Here is an 18,292-nt window from a genome sequence, read left to right as displayed (position 1 = left end):
GCTTTCTTCATCAGGTTGTTGAGCCTTTTTAAATCCTTAGTTTTTATGCTCTATGTGGCTGGCAAAGAGAAATACAATCCGAAGCCTAGAAACAATTCTGATCAACTCCTTTGTTACCACCAGAACATCAAAAATAAAAAATAAAATAAAATCAATTGTCAGAACATCAACACTCTTCCGCTGTTTAAATTCAGACTTAAAACCAATCTGTTCAAAACTGCCCATTCATTATGATTCCCTTCTAGGTACATACATTTTTACGTTCTTTGTAAAGTGACCTTATAATTTATTAGCAAAGCATATTGATGCTTCATAAAGGACCAAAGTCCAGACCTAAATAAAATAGATAATGTGAGGCTTAAGTTGAAAATATCTTTTCTCAGAGGCTCTCTATCTGACTGAGCTTGAGGTATTTTGCAAATCAAAAACATCAGTCTAAAGATGCAAAAAGCTGGGTGCGTAATACCTGAAAGGACCTGTAACTGACCTGATTTTTACTAATCATTCAAAAGCCGTGAATCATTTTCCTTCACATTCTGATCACATTTGAATCCCCAAAACCAACAAAAGTGGCAAAATGTGAAAAAGATCCCGGGGTAGGTTTAAGCAGGTCAAATTTAAGACTCTTTAAGACCTTTTAATGCCAGCTTGAATGAAATTTAAGTCAGAAAAAAACTGTAAATATAGAGGGTGAATGGGGGATCTTGCTGGCTCATGTGGGCTGGCAGCAGTAGCTAATCAGTGGCAAAAATAATTAGCCTGATTTATTGCGTCTTTCACTTACCTGTGAAAGATGCAATAAAGATAGTTAGCAAGGGCATATTAGCAGCAAGTTACTGACTGAAGATTTCTGCACACGCTACAAACTGACAGGAAAGTCTCGCAAAACCCCCCCCAAAAACCTAGATAAAAGGTTAAATAGATCCGCTACGACAAAATATAAGACCTGTGATTAGCATATTTAAGCCCAATTTACTCTAAAAATAATTTAAGGCTTTACTTCCACATACTGTACATCAATTTAAGGTTTTTTAAGGCTAAGGATCGCCGACACTGTGGATTTGAATACTTTGGAAAGTACGCTACATCGTTCAGACCAGCTGTTTGAATTTACACTATCACTTGTAAACACACAGACACACACAGGGGAAAAAAAACATCAAAAGCATCTGGTTTCTGAGCAGGTTTCTTCCTTGAAGCACCAATTTTCCAGCTAAGTGGAGTGTGCTGAACCAATGGCCTTTTCCTGCCAGACAGCTAACACACAAAACAACAAACATTCAGTGTTCACACTTCTCCCATCCTCTGTGCCTTAGCAAGATGCACGATAAAAACAGAGGAACTGAATAGTGACATTCTTTAATCAGCAGACAATGGCTGCTGGTCTGAGAGTCCACTTCCTTCCCTCCACGCATCTAAGTGGAGGCAGCGGCTTCTGCTTCACCTTTGTTGGGCGAAAAGCTGAATATTTCCTTCACGAGGCTGGAGCAGTTGATGTTTTTCAGAGCAGATCGACCACCATCAAACCTGGCGCTGACCTCATACTGGAAAGAACAGGAACACGCGTCACTGACACACACTGGCGAATAAACTGATGGGAGTATTTATAGTTCATTTGTTCGTCCTTTATGTGCTCCATAAAGCCTCATGAGCTTTATTCAAGCAAAAGAGATTTGTAATTGTTCATTTTTTTTATCATCTGAAACTTAAAATAAAGCAACAAAAAAAAAAACCGGAGTCCTTCTTGTTTAAATTTGACTGTTGGGACATAAAGTGCCTTGAAAAATGTTCCCACATCTTGAGCATTTTATATTTCGATACATTATGGCCAAAAACTTCAATGTTCTTTTTATTGATGGATTTTTAAATGTTTTTACTAATGTGACCTCTGAAGCACCATTTTGGCAATGTACTCTCAGCTGGATTTTGGATGGGAGTTTGACTAGATCATTTGAAAGCATCACTTCTTCTTTATGCATGTTAAGACCTGAACGGTTACCAATGCCTTTCCTCTTGAATACTTCCATAAATTATAGATTTGTTGGGCTTGAGACCCCTCTGAAATTTGCTTTGTTTTTGTAATTGGCCATTATTTGCGCAGGTTAAATCCCATTGGGAAAATAAATCCTCATTTTGAAGGGACCTGAAACTGCCTAATATGGAGCCAGCTTTGATGCCATATCCACCAAGGAAAAATGCTTTCACTAATGATAATTACAGTAAATTAATAGGTACTTCTGTACGTCAGCAGATATGAACTGATGCATTGTAGGCTTTATACATCCTCACGCCAATTACTAATGTTTCCAAGAAATCGACTATAACTTCAGAATTTTCAAGTACTTCAAATCCTAATAGAATCCAACTCGGATGATTTGGGCCTATGAGCCGTATATAACATGCAATGCTTACAAAACCACCATTCATTTGGAAAAAAAATAAAAAATAGAGAATTAAATATATTGAGCCCTGTGTTACTGCCCATTCTACTGTCAAAGAGCACCAAGGAAAATGAATTGCCCAAATATTTCATCTTCCTAAGATGCATTTTCTTTTCGATATGCTCTGTAAAAAAAAAATTGTGAGCAGTTAAATTTTCTGTGAATAAAAATGGAAAAATCTGCGGATCCTAACTGGCAACTGGGTGGGGTCTGCTGTCCAACTGACCCCACCAAATTCACGTTTTAATTCAGGTTTTTTTTTAGGACACCAGATTAAAAGAGAGCAGGGAGAGAGTGACCAGTCAGGGACAGAATGTAGCTGGAAACCGTGGCAGAGGGCGGATTGACTGCACCACTATTAACACACACACACTCACACACACACACACACACACACTCATTCCACTCTCATTCCAACATGCAAGGTTTCCCTTTGTTGTCATGCCCCGGTGCACATCTCTCCCGCTCACCTGTTTCTGCTTAGATCTGGCTTCGGCGCTGCATTCCAAATCAACGTCACGCAGGAAGAGCAGCACATGCAAGGAGGAGGAACAAAGGCGCGGCCCTGCTTTCTTCCTCTCTGTCAGTCTGCGCGTCACTCATTCTCAACTTCTGCTCCCAATCAATTGTCCTCTTGTTCACTTGACTCTTCCTTTCCACTCACTTAATTCCGACTTTGGCTCCCTTCTCCTCTGAGTCATCACAGACGGCGGAGGGTGGGGGGCAGAGGGAACGGGGGTAGCGCAGATTGATTTTCAATTAGATCTCTTTAAAAATCTGGGCACACGCCCGGCCTCCTCATGGCCGACTCTCGTTTTAAAGTTTCGCTTTGCTCTCGACTTTGTGTGTGAAGAAGTGTCGCCCTTATCGCCTACCTTTAAAATGTCGTCGGTCATCACTGCCGGCGCCGGGTTCTCCAGCCAGTTTAGTCCAGCGACAAGGCCGTGGTAGTCGATCCCGCCTCCGTCTGTATACCTGCAGCAGACATGATTAGAAAGCATTTGCATATTGTCCAGGGGTCTCCAGGTGAAGTTTACACCATGATTAAACGGGTTTTAACTATGCCAAAAAAATCTGGGCGAAGGAACAGAGCGGGCACTTACTCTGTTAAGAGGGCTTCCAGCAGGCTCTCAGGGAGGGGGAGCATGAAGGCTTTACAGATGTTCCTCACCTCTTCATTTGGCAGACGTTCCAATCTAGAGACGAATCGGCTCATTAGAAAAAGTTCTGATTTTAACGTGTGTCAATAATTCAAACTGAATCTTCAGAAACGACCAGCGCAGACTGGGATAAGACGAGACTTTTTTTTTTTCATGTTTAGGATCTCTACATCCAGCTGACCGTAGTTTGATCATCAACTTATACGTCTGTACATGCAGCTCTGGAAAAAGTGAAGAGGTCACTGCACTGAACGTTGAAAATCTCATGGTTATTCAACCAAATATTGATTTCTGAACTCTTCCTTGTTGTTTCTAGATGAACATGAACTTGTTTTCTTTGAGGACTGAAAGAACTCCCATCTTTTTTTGTCATTTTGACCATTTATCATTTTTTTTGCTTGGAATTTCGGAGACATGCTGTCACATGTTGTCACAGGAACGATGTCCATTTTACTCAAACATGTACCTATAAAGAGTCAAATCAAGGAAACTAATCATTTTGAAGTGGTCTCTTATGTTTTTTCTAGAGCTGCATCTCAGGATATTGTGTAGCCATTCAAACAATCAGAACAAGTATAAACAGAAATATTTCGAAAACGTAGCATTTCCAAAAAAACATTGTCTTGTGGCTTTACTTGTGCCACGTTCAGACCGAACGAATTTTGCAAATCAAAAAGTTGAGCTGGTTCCCTACGACCTGAAACCCACGCCTCTCTCACACACACTCCCCTTTTCTCACCCCAATTTCCTAGAAACAAGTGGTGGCTCAACTGATCCCAGTTAGTGCAAATATCTCTAACGGTGTGGCAACAGAAACCTTTTAGATTGTGAAATAAACCACAGTGACTTGAAGCACAAAGAGATGAATCCGAGATTCAACTGTCCAACCAAAGAAGGTCAATCCGTTAGACGAAAGGAGACCCGGATGGGTCAGCATGTCGGAGAGCGACGGCAGAACCTCCACGTCTGTCGAGAACTACTGGAATCACTGTCCACACTCAAGGGGATCTTACATTAACATCTACAGCGTACCCACTTCTTTCCCTCCTTTTTTTTTTTTTTTTTTTAAATCCCTTCTGGAGAGAAGATTTATGCTAAAACAATTTACAGATATGTCTCCTAGTGGTGAAAACAAAGCTATGAAGCTAAGGGAACCGAAACTGATGTCCGGAGTTAAGCCTGAGTCAAAGTCTGACAGGAGATGAAGAGATCTATAAAAACTTCTAAATCATTTAGACTCACAGCTGTAACCTGAAAAATATGGCTGAGAACAGCCAATAAATACAGAACTGAAAGAAACCCACAGTCATTACAGTGGATCTGTTGTAGAATGACTGTAAATCACCATGATCAGGGAATCATGCATGGAGGACTCTGGAGAAAAACAATCAATATTTAAATGTTTTCAGGAAATCAGAGATAAATATGGCCTATGCAAACAGGAAGTATCCATTAGCCATTTGATTATGCATTTGATTATTATAATAATCAGAAAAATCCTCGTCACTCAATTTGGTGATACAGTTAATCGATAAAACGTATGAAGAGAAGCCAGAAAGGCATATCTGACCATGTTACCACACATTACCAAGCAAAGCACACTGACCTGGATATAGAGGAATAAAGTGGAAACTTATTGACACTGCTAAAATATTCAACCATTAGGAAAGTTCAACGAGTCAGAATCACAAACAAAGAGAAAACGAAGCTATTTCACCGAAATGACATGAGCAATGAGTGGACTAGTCCAGGGTAAGGCGTCTAACTCAAAGCACACTGTACCTGGAACTTAAAGCTGCTTTTCTGGGATTTTTCTTTAGTGACAGCAGATAGAAAATGTGTTGTATACAGCAATATTTTTCTTCAGTTTTAATATTTCTAATAGGGTCATTAACATGAAATGGCAACAACCCCAGTAATCAGAAACCAAAACAAACTTGTCTGTAAATGAAGACATGTGTAACAACGTGGATCAAGTGCTGAACAGATGAAGACAAGGATGCTCATAAAGAAATGGAAAGCCAAGAAACCAGCTGAGATCTGTCAGGATTCAGAAAGTCAGTGGGCAGAACTCCACTGCTGGAGGAAACGGACGGTGATGCAGCTTTAAATAGATTTGGACAAATCAGAGATGCGCTCATCTGTGTCATGTGTTGTTATAGTGTGGGAAATTAATAATACAACAGGCAGGTGATGAGACAGAGAAGATATTGTAAACAAAAGGCAAAAACAAAGACTTCTTTCAAGTCCAAGTCGAACCTGAAGTCAGTGTGTAAGTGACTCGAGTACGAGTCCCAAACCAGACTCCTCGTCTCTGGTGCGAATGCGCTTCTTTACGGTCTGCGCTCCAAACATCTGGGTTAAATCTGAGCCCAGCTTTAACCTGGAGCAGGTTTTGTGTTCAGCATCAGCTGTTGCAGTGATTGGGTCAGATTTAGAGTGGAGTGCATCCAGGACATGGAAGAACTCCTGCTTTCCGTCTCCACACACATCCCAGGCTCTCCTCCGCTGTGAGACAGAAGACCTTTCCAATCAGGACTGACACAGAGTCACGAAGCCTGCGCTCTCATGATGACATTGTGTGAAGTATTCAGACTGTGTGTGTGTGCATGTGTGTGTGTGTGTGTGTGTGTTATACAGGCTGCTTGTTGTTTTCCACAGTGATGCAGGATACTCCATTCCTGCCATACTATTTTCATGTCAGGAACGCTGATGAACAATGTGACACTGTGAGAGAGTTAGCTGGTTCTACAGAGCCAGCTAACTCTCTTTTAGTGAGAGTTACTGCTGCAAGGTTAAAGGTCACACCATACTACAGAGTATTAGGGCCACACTAAAGACGAATAAAAATAAAATAACCAGAATAAAGTCTTAACATTGCGAGAATAAAGTTGTACAAGAATAAAATTGAAATACGAGAATGAAGTTGTAATATTTTGACAATAAAGTCATAATACTGCAAGTGCAAAAGATTATTCTTGCAGTGTGACAATTTATGAGCAAGCCTTGCCTCGTTGCTGAAAATGTGCTATATGAATTAAATACCGTTCTCATAAATAAAGTCACAGCATGACTTTATTCTAGTATATTATTATTTCTTATCGCGGCCCTGATACTCCGTCGTGCTCTCCATCCTCATGGTTTTGTGCAKAAAAGAAAAGGCCAGACTAAATGACACATACATGTCACCCTGGTCTGAGGAGTCCATCTGCTTCCATTAACCCCCCCTTACGTTTCTGGAACTAATCGTCGCCCTGACACGTGAGGCCGCCAGCGATTGTAGCGATGCAAGATCTGCCTGCGTGTTGCTACGGCATCTTTGGTGTGACACAGTGCGCGTGCTGCCTACTTTTGCCTGTCGGTGTGCACAAATCTGGCTGAAAGGAGATTGTAGTCCTCAAACCGGTTCCTCTTCAGGTAGTGCTGCGCCACAGACAGCATCAGCCTCACGTCCTCTTTAGGCGGCGGGTGCTCCGAGAAGCGCCGGGCCAGCACCAGAGCCTCGTGCTCCGTCAGGCCGCAGTTCAGGCCCATCACCAAGTCTCTGCGATGGCACAAACACACACGAGAAGAGAACGGGACCGTCACAAATCTACAGAAGAAATCTTTTTTCAAGGACAACTTTGTTTTCAGAGACTTCAGGATCCATTTCATATTCTGCCTTGCTGATTTATTTCTTGATATTTAAAACATCTTCCAGTTCTCGTAGAAATTAAAGTTATTTGATCTTTGAGGTATTACAATGGTATTTCTAGCAATATAGGTTAGAAAACGTTACTTTTACGACTGCAAACGATCGGTTTAGTATTTTATTATTCTATCAATTATTTATCAATTAATTATTGTGGAGATTTTTTCCAGTTAACCACTTAAGAGGTTTTTTTTATCCGATAGTAGAAATACATTAAAAGATGTGATGCTCTGAGAAAAGGTGTAGCATTTCTAGAGTTGTCATTTTCCACTCACACGCAGATGAACAAGAACAATCAACTAAAACAGTTGAAATATAATACAACTCTCCCACATTCATTTTAATAAGTGTACCTGAAGGACTCAAAGGAGACGAAGCCACCGTTGACGGGGGTGTTGTGGGACAGGAACGCCCTGACCTCATTCTGTTTGTCCTCGGAAATGGAACGCAGTTTGCTGAAGATGGTGCCGACGTTGGTTATGGGGAACTTAAAGAAAAACAGAAACCAAGGTTAGTAGAGTTAACTACAACTAATGAAATAACTAAAACTGGAATTGAGAAAACATTTCCGTTAATTTAAATAAATAAAAGTGGGGGGAAAGCTACAACTAACTGGCACTACATCATGCGTTTATCAATCTATTCACTGGCCTTTCAAACTGATGGCTGAGTCAGTTGTTGGTCAACAATAATTGAATACATTTGTTCAAAATGGCAACTTCTGGTGAGCGCTCATTACCCAACTGATGTAAATATACTAACAAAACTACGCATTTTGAATCACTCATCTAAAAGTTTACCAAAATATAAAAACAAGCGACAACTTTAATAAAAACTAAACTGAACAATATTTAACTAATAACAATAATAAAAACTAGCAACCACGCTCTAAACACTTCAGACTAACTGAAGTAAACAAAAAACAACAACAAAATAAGACTGAACTACAGTGAGAAGACTGACATGCTCTTCAAGCAAACATACCTCGTCTGAATGCAGCTCCATGTAGCCGAGTGTGTAATCGTCGGCGTCCACAAGCTGGAAGTTCACTCCGCTCACGTAGATGGACCCTCCGACGTACAGATCCTGGGCCTTGAAGTATTCAGGCAGCTCACTCTTGAACAGCTCCTGGCCCGGTTTCTTAACCCGCTGGCGCTCCAGGAACTTTCCTCCAGTTACACCTGGAGCAAGACGTACCACGTTTATTGACGTTTTCCCAGTGGACCACAGCTTTTTATGTGATTATTGACCTGATGTTTCTTTTTATATCGCATTGGCAGCCTGTTTTTTTCTATTTTATTTATTTATTTTTTTTCATTTTTATCTTTACTCTCAAAATAAAATTAAAATTCCCCTCGTAACATTCAGCTTTACATGCTTTTAAATTCTTGGCTCTTGTTCCAAACCCACAGCGCAGCATTCGTTTCGTTTTTAACCGTAAAAATATTAATGGAGAAAACAATTCCTTCCAGAAACCAACACACACACTGCAAAAAATCTTACCAGGTATTTTTTTTAGTCTACTTTTTAGTGCAAATATCTTAGTACACTTGTGACTTGTAAGTAACTTTTCAGCAAGATATAGGAGCTTGTTTTTAGTCAATAAATCCTTAATATTGATGAAAAAGAACTAGATCCATTGGCAGATTATTTCATTTGTATCATGAGAAAAATGTCTGGTTACAGATGAAATAATCCGCCAGTGGATCTAGTACTTTATATTAAGGAATAATGTACTTCAATCAAACGCCGATGTCATGCTGAAAAATTAGCTGTATCTTACTTCAAGTATACTAGGACATTTGCACAATGAACTAGGCAATAATTACTTGGTAAGATTTGCGTTTCTGTAATGCATTGTCAGTTTCCACAGTATTCTGGAGCTGGAGGCGGAGTCTGAGACCTTAACATTTACCAGGATTAGCACCTCCAGGCCGGGGAGCATTTCTGGAGCCGAGCGACCCTACCTGAGTTCTTCTGCTCCAGTTCGAACACGCTCAAGGAGTCATCAGACAGGAAGTAGCTAATGAGGAACACCCGCTCCCTCTGCACTGGATCCGTGGTCATCTTCCTGGCTTTGAATCTCAGCACGTTGCTGTTCAGGCCACTGCTGCAGTGACAGAAAAAAACACACAGGGTTTCAATCCTTCCTGCTCAAACCTGTGCACATTTTATCCCTTTACAACCACAACCTTAACTCTATTTTATTGGGATATTATTGGATTGACCAACACGATTTACCTGTCAAGTAGAACAAAAATTACACTGCAAAAACACATTTTGTGAAGTAATTTTGGTGTAGCTTCTATGTTACATTTCTTAATTTAACATAGAAATTATTAGGTATTATAATCAATAATAATTCCTTATTATTGATTAAAAAAAGCACTAAGAGTAATTTCACTGGCAGAATTTTTCACTTATAACATGGTAAAAATGGCTTGTTGATAGGGGTGGGAGATATGGACTTAAAAGTTTTATCACGGTATGTTTGTGGTACTATTGTGATAACAATAAAAGTGACAATAAGACCTTATTACGTCTTTTGTAGGTAACTTTATGGCTGTGACTACATGGCACAGCAACTGTAGCTCCGCAAACAAATACGCTTTATTAGGACACCAGTCACATGAAGAAGTGGGATTTGTATCATTAAGCTGCACATTGTAAGTGTATTTATTATTATAATTGTTGTTGTTTTTGTTATTATTATTATTTATTGATCCCCTAAGGGGGGATTTTGTTTGACCCACCACAGTACACAATAAAAAAATGTAAATAAATAAGGTTATAAGAACATACAACAATAACAAATAGCAATGAGTAGTTACTAAATATATGTTCAACATTTTAGCTCTAGAGACTATGTGTGTATTATAAAGTCAGATAGCCTTTTCAATTTTATATTTTATAATATTTTCAAATTTACTGATACTTTTAATGACAAAAAACGGTGGAGAAAATAGTAAAACTAAAAATCCCAAAAATACAAACAGTTTTTTTTTTTAAGCAATTGGAATTTATCATGATAACAATAAATCAAAATCCTTATCACAATTTTAAAAAATCACAATAAATGATAAACCATATAATAAATGCCCATCCCTACTTGTTATAAGTGAAATAATCCGCCAGTTGAACTAGTACTCTTTTTTAAAATCAATATTAAAGGAATTGTTGACTTAAAACAAACTTCTATATCCTGTTGAAAAGTTACTTTTAGGCTAGTTTTGTCTTATTTCTASTACACTAAGCTATTTGCACCAGAAACTAGACTAAAGGTACTTGGTAAAATTTGCGGTTTTGCAGTATAACACATGAACCCCTAATAAAATACAAAGATTTGCTTCTCTAATGTGGCAAAATGTGAAAAAGTACAAGGGGATGTGCACCCTTTTGCAAAGCAAACACTTCACTTTTCCATTTCACTGCTACTTTTTGAGTCATCCTAACCTGTCTTTCTTCATAAATTTTTGGAAGTCCTTGTGGACGGGTTTGGGCATCAGGCCATGGCAGTTGCCCAACGAGTCCTCCTCGGAGCCAAAGCCATTGTAGGGGGGCACGAGCCTTGGCGGTTTGGGGCCTGGAGGAGCTTTGTGCTGGACTGGGGTGAAATCCTCTGAGAGGAAGGAGCAGACAAAGACACACACAGAGAGAGAGGGAGGGAAGACAAAACAGTTTGAAAGAAGAAAGAAACCTTGGAAGAGAGCTGAAACAACCCAGGGGGAAGCAGGTAATCCATCCCTGATCTGACCTATGACTGCTTGGAGTCGGACAGGACCCTCCATCACAGGGGCCTGTCTGTAGGGGCTGCGCTCGCTTTTTACTACTGTGACTAATCCAGAACCTGCTCCGAGTGGCAGCTACATCCAGGAAAAGCTTAGTTTTCAACTGCAGGGACCCCCGTATGGCCTGCTGCGGCTTTAACTCCCAGACGTAGGGGCCCCGGGTTTCTCCGAGGTGTCGAACTCTTTCGACATGTCGAAAGTGTTTCGACCGGTGTGCAACAGACACAACGAAAAACATATGTGCTCCCCGCCCCTTTTGCGAACATGGCCTGTGACACTGCTTTCAGGAAGGAATCAAGTTGTATGGAATAGTAACTGTTGCAAATGTTTGCACTTACTGCCCTCAAGTGGTCAGAGTTAGGTAATGCAGCAGAAAGCAGGAGCTCTAGTAAAAAAATAACTACACATGATCCAATAAAGCGGTTGTTTTCTCAACAAAGTAGTGATTCCTTACCTGTGCCGTATTTGAAGCGGTAGTACGCTTTGGTGAATTCATCACAGTCGGTGAGGACAACTCGTCTTCCGAAAACGTTTATTTCTTTGCCTATAGCCAGGTCACAGTCCTTGTAGAACTCCTCAGTGGCACCTCCGATCTGCAGGAGAGCAAGAGAAAACTGAATGGCAGCAGTTTACATTTCTCAAAAGACGGCTATGACATTACTGTAGAGTACAAAGCTACGCTAAGCCAAAAGGTAGGACGATCTCCCTAGAAATGTAGTGGAGTCAAAATTAGGCCTACATCAATAAGCATTAAGTCAATTCATTGCATGATAAATTAAAATGAGCTAAATAATTTTCTCTTTTTCTACCAAAAACAAAAGTCTTCAGTCTGGTGCATTGGTCTCAACAAGTCCCTTTCCTTGAAGGACATTTTCTTTTTTCATAATTCATTTTATTCGTTGTTTCTGTTGTTGTTTATTTATTTTGAATGTTTAAAATKTATACCGGGGGCTGCACAGTGGCACAGTTGGTAGAGCTGTTGCCTTGCAGCAAGAAGGTTCTGGGTTCAATTCTTTCTGCATGGAGTTAGCATGTCCTTCCTGTGCATGTGTGAGTTTTCTCAGGGTTCCTCCCACAGTCCAAAAACATGACTGTCAGATTAATTGGCCTCTCCAAATTGCCCCTAGGTGTGAATGTGTGTGTGTATGGTTGTTTGTCCTGTGTGTCTCTGTGTTGCCCTGCGACAGACTGGCGAACTGTCCAGGGTGACCCTGCCTCTCGCCCGGAACGTTAGCTGGAGATAGACACCAGCAACCCTCCTGACCCCACTAAGGGACCAGGGTGTAAAGAAAATGGATGGATGGAAAATGTATACCAGTTTCAGTGTTAAATGTTCACTATAAATTTAAGTTTATTGATATTTGACTATGTGTTTTTGCGATATCATGCCATTGCCATTATATTAGATGGTCTCAAAGCAGTAATATTATTGTTAATCACAATAACCTCTGGCACAATTTATTGTCCAGCAAAATGTTTTATTCTGACAGCCTAGCCGAACGTCATAAGTTCCCCAAAAAACTTATGAAAATACTCAAAGTAATTTGAGTAAAAATACTCAAAAAAAACTGTACTCGAGTAAATGTACCCCTACAGTCCACTCCTGCTAACCCCTTTCAAACGTTATGCATTGAGCTTCCCTGCTACTGAGACTGGACGTACGTCACAGCTGTCCAGTACGACGTGCTTTCCTTCATTCATGGTGCCAAACACGTTGAGGACGGTCCGGGCTGTCACCGCTCCAGGGGGCTTCATCTGCACTGGAGCCTTCTGCAGAGACAGAAAAAAAGGGTTAACACAACAGATGTAAGAAGCATTCTACATAGATACGGAGAGAAGCAGGGAGAAGAACAGATCTGGAAGTGGGAGAGAGTGGAATTTCCCTCGATGGAGAATCCTGCTGACCCTTTTAAGGCTGACATTTATGAAAAGGCATGGAAGCAAACAAAATGAGTGTCAACACACACACGCCTACACACATACAGTCACAATCAGGACTGAGGAATGGCTGCATTTCAAGATGAATTAGGCTTCAGCGAGTGAGCAGGAGAAGCCAGAATGCTTGAGGGAGACTGGAAGTCCTGTCAATATGGATGAGTTTTTTTTGAAGACTGGAACGCTGAGGGGCTCTTTAATCGCCCCTTAGCTTTTAAAATCTTTTGAACTTTTCCCTCTTAAAACTGTCTTCTCTACATTGTGATGTACTGAAAAGGTCTTTCCCTCAGGAGGAGCTTGAACAGTGGTAACCCATGTTCTGGGTACGTGTATGCATATGGTCAGGTGGGTAGCCAAACATTCTACTCTAATAAAAGTAGAACTACTTCAAAATAGTTTTACTCAAGTAAAAGTAAAAAGTAACAAGAAATTATTCAATAAAGAGTAAAATGTATCTGGTTAGAAGGACATTAGAAAACAAGCCGCGCCACGATCCTCCATCTACTCATCGTCTTCTTCTTCCTGGTGGCAACATTCAGTTTTTGATCATGTGACTCATGTAATGAAAAAAGTGTATGACTGACTTCGTTCGCCCTCACCTTAGGTAGTTTGCAGCGGCGTAAGAATTTGGGGACGTGTACTCTTCCGCAGTTCGGCGGGATCACCTCCATGACATCAATGGTGTCATCAGCCAGGTAGTAGTGAAGCACCAGTTCCCGCCGATCTCCAAACAAGTTGTCTGTGTCGTCCCAGAGGCAGTAGAAGCGCAGAGTTTTACCGTCATTCTCCAGGAACTGCTTGAGCGGGTGCAGTCTTTCGTACGGACGAAGAGGATTCATGCTCGCCTCGTGCTAAAATATCAGGGAGTGTAGTGAAAATGCTATTGAATGACCAGTGCTAATTTCTCGCTATGTGGAGAGGCACAAACGAGCAAAGTCACTGCCTAGACTGCTGAGGCCTGCTGGAGGCAGCCAAGAACCCCAAAATAGTTTCTTTTTTTAACAAATTAAACAAAAATATCAACAAAAAAGGTGTTTTCTAGCTGAGCAAGAAGTTAGGACACCTCCTTAACTGCCCCCCTTTGGTTTAAATACTTTTAGTAAGATACTTATTGTAGCATCCACCAATCTCTGACACTGGTCACGTTCAGAAATTAGACGTTTGACAAAGTTTGCATGTCACAGTAACAAATTTTTCTAGACGATAAATTGTCAGCGTAATTATTGTTATAAGTGATAATTTTGTTATTTTGAAACCATTTTCAGATAACATGTTGATAATGGCATATCACTACAAATTCGCTCTGTCAAGGCAATCCATCAATCCATTTTCTAACACACTTACCCCATTGGAAATCATATGGTTTTTTGATTGTCAGTACACACTGATGTACACTGGAACTGGAAGATATGTTAAATATCCAGAATATAACACAACAAACATAAAGCGAAAATAAAAACCTCACACAACTAAAACAAGGAATGCATCGATATAAAAATTTGGGTCAATATCCAATATGAATATTGCTGTTACGGCCAATAACCGATACTGGATATATTACTTACACAGGTCTATTCTTACTTTTGGAAAGAAAGGGTGTGACACACTTGTGTATAGTTTTAGCTATTTTGGGTGAGAGTAAAGCAGGAGGTGTCCATATACCTAACCAGGTATTCTTCTTCTTCTTCAGTTTTTGCTGTTTAATTTTCAGTACTGATAGAACTGATTGTACAAAAATGTGTATGTCAAAATAGGGGAGGGAGGTATCCTAATCTTATCATGTGACTGAACGAGCTCTACCTGCAGGCGGAGGTTGGTGTAGGGGTCCTCCGGCACCGTGCCTGGCTCATTCAGCGTTATACCAAGTTTAGAGAGGAAGTTCTTTGTGAACAAGTCGCAGTTGGTCACCGTGAACGTGCGAGAGTAAAACACTATGTCTTTGTTGATGTTGAAATTGAAAACGTTGTAGAACTGGTTGTCGTTGGGCGGAGGCAGAGGGATGCGGTGCCGGTGGATGAGAGTTCCTGCCACAGGGATGACCAACGTTATTCACCGTTTTACTGCCATACCTGTGATTCTCTTCGACAGCTGGACCGAGGAAAGTACATGGTTTCCAAGGTAGTTTCAGACGTGTCAGTGGCACCTTGAGGGAGGCCGCTGTTCTTGAATCTCGGCTCTATCACCTGGATGGTGTCATCCTCCAGGTAGAAGAAGATCTTACACTTTCTGATTCTGTGTGTCTCGACCTTTGCATCAAATTCAAGTTCCTTGAAGTAAGCATCAAAACGAAGAGTCTGGAGGGAGAAACTGGCATTAATTACACCGTAGTTCTGTAGTTTACAGATGACGCAGTAAATTCACTTGAAATAAAGAATCGCAAAAGTATTCAGAACCCAGAGCATTATTCAGAGAAGCAGACAAGTGACTGATGGGAACCATCTGGAAGTCCTCACATGATGCGAAAAATTTAGAAAAATGTTCTTAATTAGAACATGTTAAAATATTTCCTTTTATCTGCTCCATTACAAACTATATTTAATTACAAACTATATTTAACTATATTTAATGTTCAAAGTTGAATATTTAATGTTCAAAGTTGTAAATTAGTTACTTATCTGTAACTCACTAGTTGCTTTTCCATTACTAGCGCGCGTAAAACTTTGGCAATTTTCCGCAAATGTCGAAAAACACAATTTGGCAATTGTGATGTTTCCATTAAATACCAAACACAATTAAAGTCACCACTTCCTGTTGTTTTCTTCATTTTTTCACCAGAAAAAAAAGAAAGAAAGGCAAAAACTGTGTAGAGCAAATAAATATCTTAGCTCACTTCAAATAAGACAATAAATGAATTTCAAAGAAACTTTCCAGCAAGTTTCTTTTACACTTTTAAACAGCTTGTTTTAAGTAGATAATTTATTAATATTGATGAAAAAGTTCTAGTTGGCAGATTATTTCAGTTACATTAAGACATTTCCCCCATTTTATAAGTGAAATAATCTGCCAGAAGAACTAAAGCCTTTTTTATATCAATATCATGCACTGGTGGTCCTAAAATAAGCTTCGATATCTTGCTGAAAATGTACTTGTAATTTAGTATAGCCTTATTTCAAGAATACAAAGATATTTGCACTAAAATCAGGCCAAAAATACTTGATAAGATTWTGTCTTTTTGCAGTGTATGGAAGTCAAACTTTAAAGAATTTCAAATAACATTTATCATCAAAATTCCTGACTCTGTTTTGATCAGTCACACATAATCCCAATGAAGTTCATAGAAATTCATGATTGCGTTTTGACAAAATGTGAACAAGGAGTATGGAAACATTTGCAAGGCTCTGTGTGAAGATATCCATGGCAGTTATCTTAAAGTGATCAAATCACTGACTTGATTTGGTAAAAGGTGTTATAAAAAAAATATACTATTAGCCATATTATTAGCCATTTTTGAATCCATAACAGAGGAACTGAGTCCAGTCAGTTTTACCTGTTTGTCAAAAGCAACCCATGAAGGCAGATCACTTCCCTCTCCTTTGGGATAGACAGAATATTTTGGTAGAAACTTCTGGCCGACTAAAGGCTCTCCTCCAATACCCGGCTTCTCCAGGTCCAGCACCATACGTCCACCGTAAACCATGAAATGCTGGGATTTGTGAAATTTCTCCTTCTTTAGCTGTGGCACAGAGGAGACAGACCAGGATCTATCATGACTCATTCAAGATGGAGGCTATCAAAAAATGATCTTTTTTTTTTCTCTCGCTTTTTTACTGTCAGTACACAGTGATGTAAGAATATCCTGCCGAGTAACCACATGTATAGTTCATTTCAAATGGCTTCTTAAAGGGGCAGAATTATGTATTTTCCTGGCACGTGGTGTAATTTTATAGCACAATCAAGTAACCATATGTTACCTTCACTTATTGATGTATATGGAAAAAAATATGACATCACATATTTCGTTACATATGACTTGCTTTCGAAAAATTCAAGTGAAATTCAAAAATACTTGATTCATCCTAAAGAGAAATTAAATGTTGTCACAACTCATATCATTTAAGCATCTTCAAAGCTTGGTGGCGGATGGTGACAATACTGGAGACAATACAAATTGTTTGTTGCAGCAGAGTGATGCAACGGAAGACTTCTGGGCCCATAATAAGGTAAGGCGATTTTATTTATATAGTATATAGCACATTTTCAGCAACAAGGCAATTCAAAGTGCTTTACGTGAGTTAAAAGGAAATACAAACAAAATAACAAACCAAAGGAAAGAAAAAAAGGGGGAAAAAATAATCTAATGTTGTTCTAAAGTATGTAAACTAAGTGCTCCTGTTCAGGGTTGCTAAGTATTTCTAAATAGTATAATAACATGAAATAATTTTTTTAAACAGCACCTCGGGGATAAAGTTATTTGAATTGAATATTACACATAGATGTTTGACCTGAACAGTTGCCATAGTTACGCCTTAACAACTGTCCGAAAGTTTCAAAGTAAGAGCAGAAATCATTCCTGCTCTTACTTTCCACCTCATCCATAACCAGAGGGAATAGCTGTCCACACATGCAACGATTCAACCAGAACTATTGTGAACTAAAGCCTACAAAAGGACCCAACGTAGCAACGCCGCTTCTGCTGCCACCGTAATGCGACGCAGCTGTGGAAAAAAACAAAACCCCTAACATAGCCGAGCTAAGGCTGTAGTTTGTTAGATAAATGCTGACTGAACTCTTACCTGGGCATTAGGTGAGTTTCCGGGCATAAGTGGTAGAGCCATTTTGAAAAAAACTTCAAAATGTTTCACTTTATCGACTTCTCTAAACTTACAAATGGTGAAGGTTGCCAAGGAAGCGCTTTTTGTTTGGAGCGTCTCCTAGCAACGCGAGGAAGAAAATATGGCGAAACAACACCTACCTTTAAAATCAATGGACTTAGCGAAAGAAAAACAAAATCAGACATTATCATAGTGAATTATTTGGATGTTGGTTGTTTTTGACTTTTTACGCTAATTGTCATGTACTCGCCTAAGGCGCTCAGTTTAAATGTTTCTGCTTTTCAGAATAGTGGGTTTGTGTGTCTTATGTAGAGCTTTTGCAATACAAAAAGGTTAAAGAAAATGTTACTTCTGGCTTATAATAATGCTCCCTGGCAATAAACCCTTTACAGATGCACAGTTGTAACGAAATGTTGTGGGACGAGCAGCAGAGTGTGTGAGTTGCAACCACGGAAAACGAGCTGGATAAACTTTAAAGAAATTAGACATAATGTTGACCAAGAAC

At 39.7% G+C, this 18,292-nt stretch overlaps 1 protein-coding gene across 1 annotated transcript; it reads right to left on the bottom strand.

Annotated features, from left to right (window-relative positions):
• Window positions 1-1,340: 1,340 nt before the first annotated feature.
• efhc2 (EF-hand domain (C-terminal) containing 2) lies at window positions 1,341-17,883 on the bottom strand. Its single transcript, XM_008437294.1, has 15 exons — window positions 17,749-17,883; window positions 16,503-16,688; window positions 15,159-15,309; window positions 14,816-15,039; window positions 13,615-13,866; window positions 12,743-12,850; window positions 11,535-11,673; window positions 10,746-10,911; window positions 9,260-9,402; window positions 8,277-8,473; window positions 7,646-7,779; window positions 6,951-7,145; window positions 3,545-3,637; window positions 3,317-3,416; window positions 1,341-1,544 (listed from the first exon to the last, which is right to left on the bottom strand). The coding sequence occupies exons 1-15, from the start codon at window positions 17,788-17,790 to the stop codon at window positions 1,416-1,418; spliced, it is 2,259 nt and encodes a 752-aa protein (XP_008435516.1). The 5' UTR covers window positions 17,791-17,883; the 3' UTR covers window positions 1,341-1,415.
• Between the last annotated feature and the right edge of the window lie 409 nt (window positions 17,884-18,292).

This window comes from Poecilia reticulata, linkage group LG2 (genome assembly GCF_000633615.1).
Source record: "Poecilia reticulata strain Guanapo linkage group LG2, Guppy_female_1.0+MT, whole genome shotgun sequence".
NCBI lineage: Eukaryota > Metazoa > Chordata > Actinopteri > Cyprinodontiformes > Poeciliidae > Poecilia > Poecilia reticulata.
Note: the sequence above shows the minus strand (reverse complement) of the source record. Positions and strands in the feature narration are given on the sequence as shown.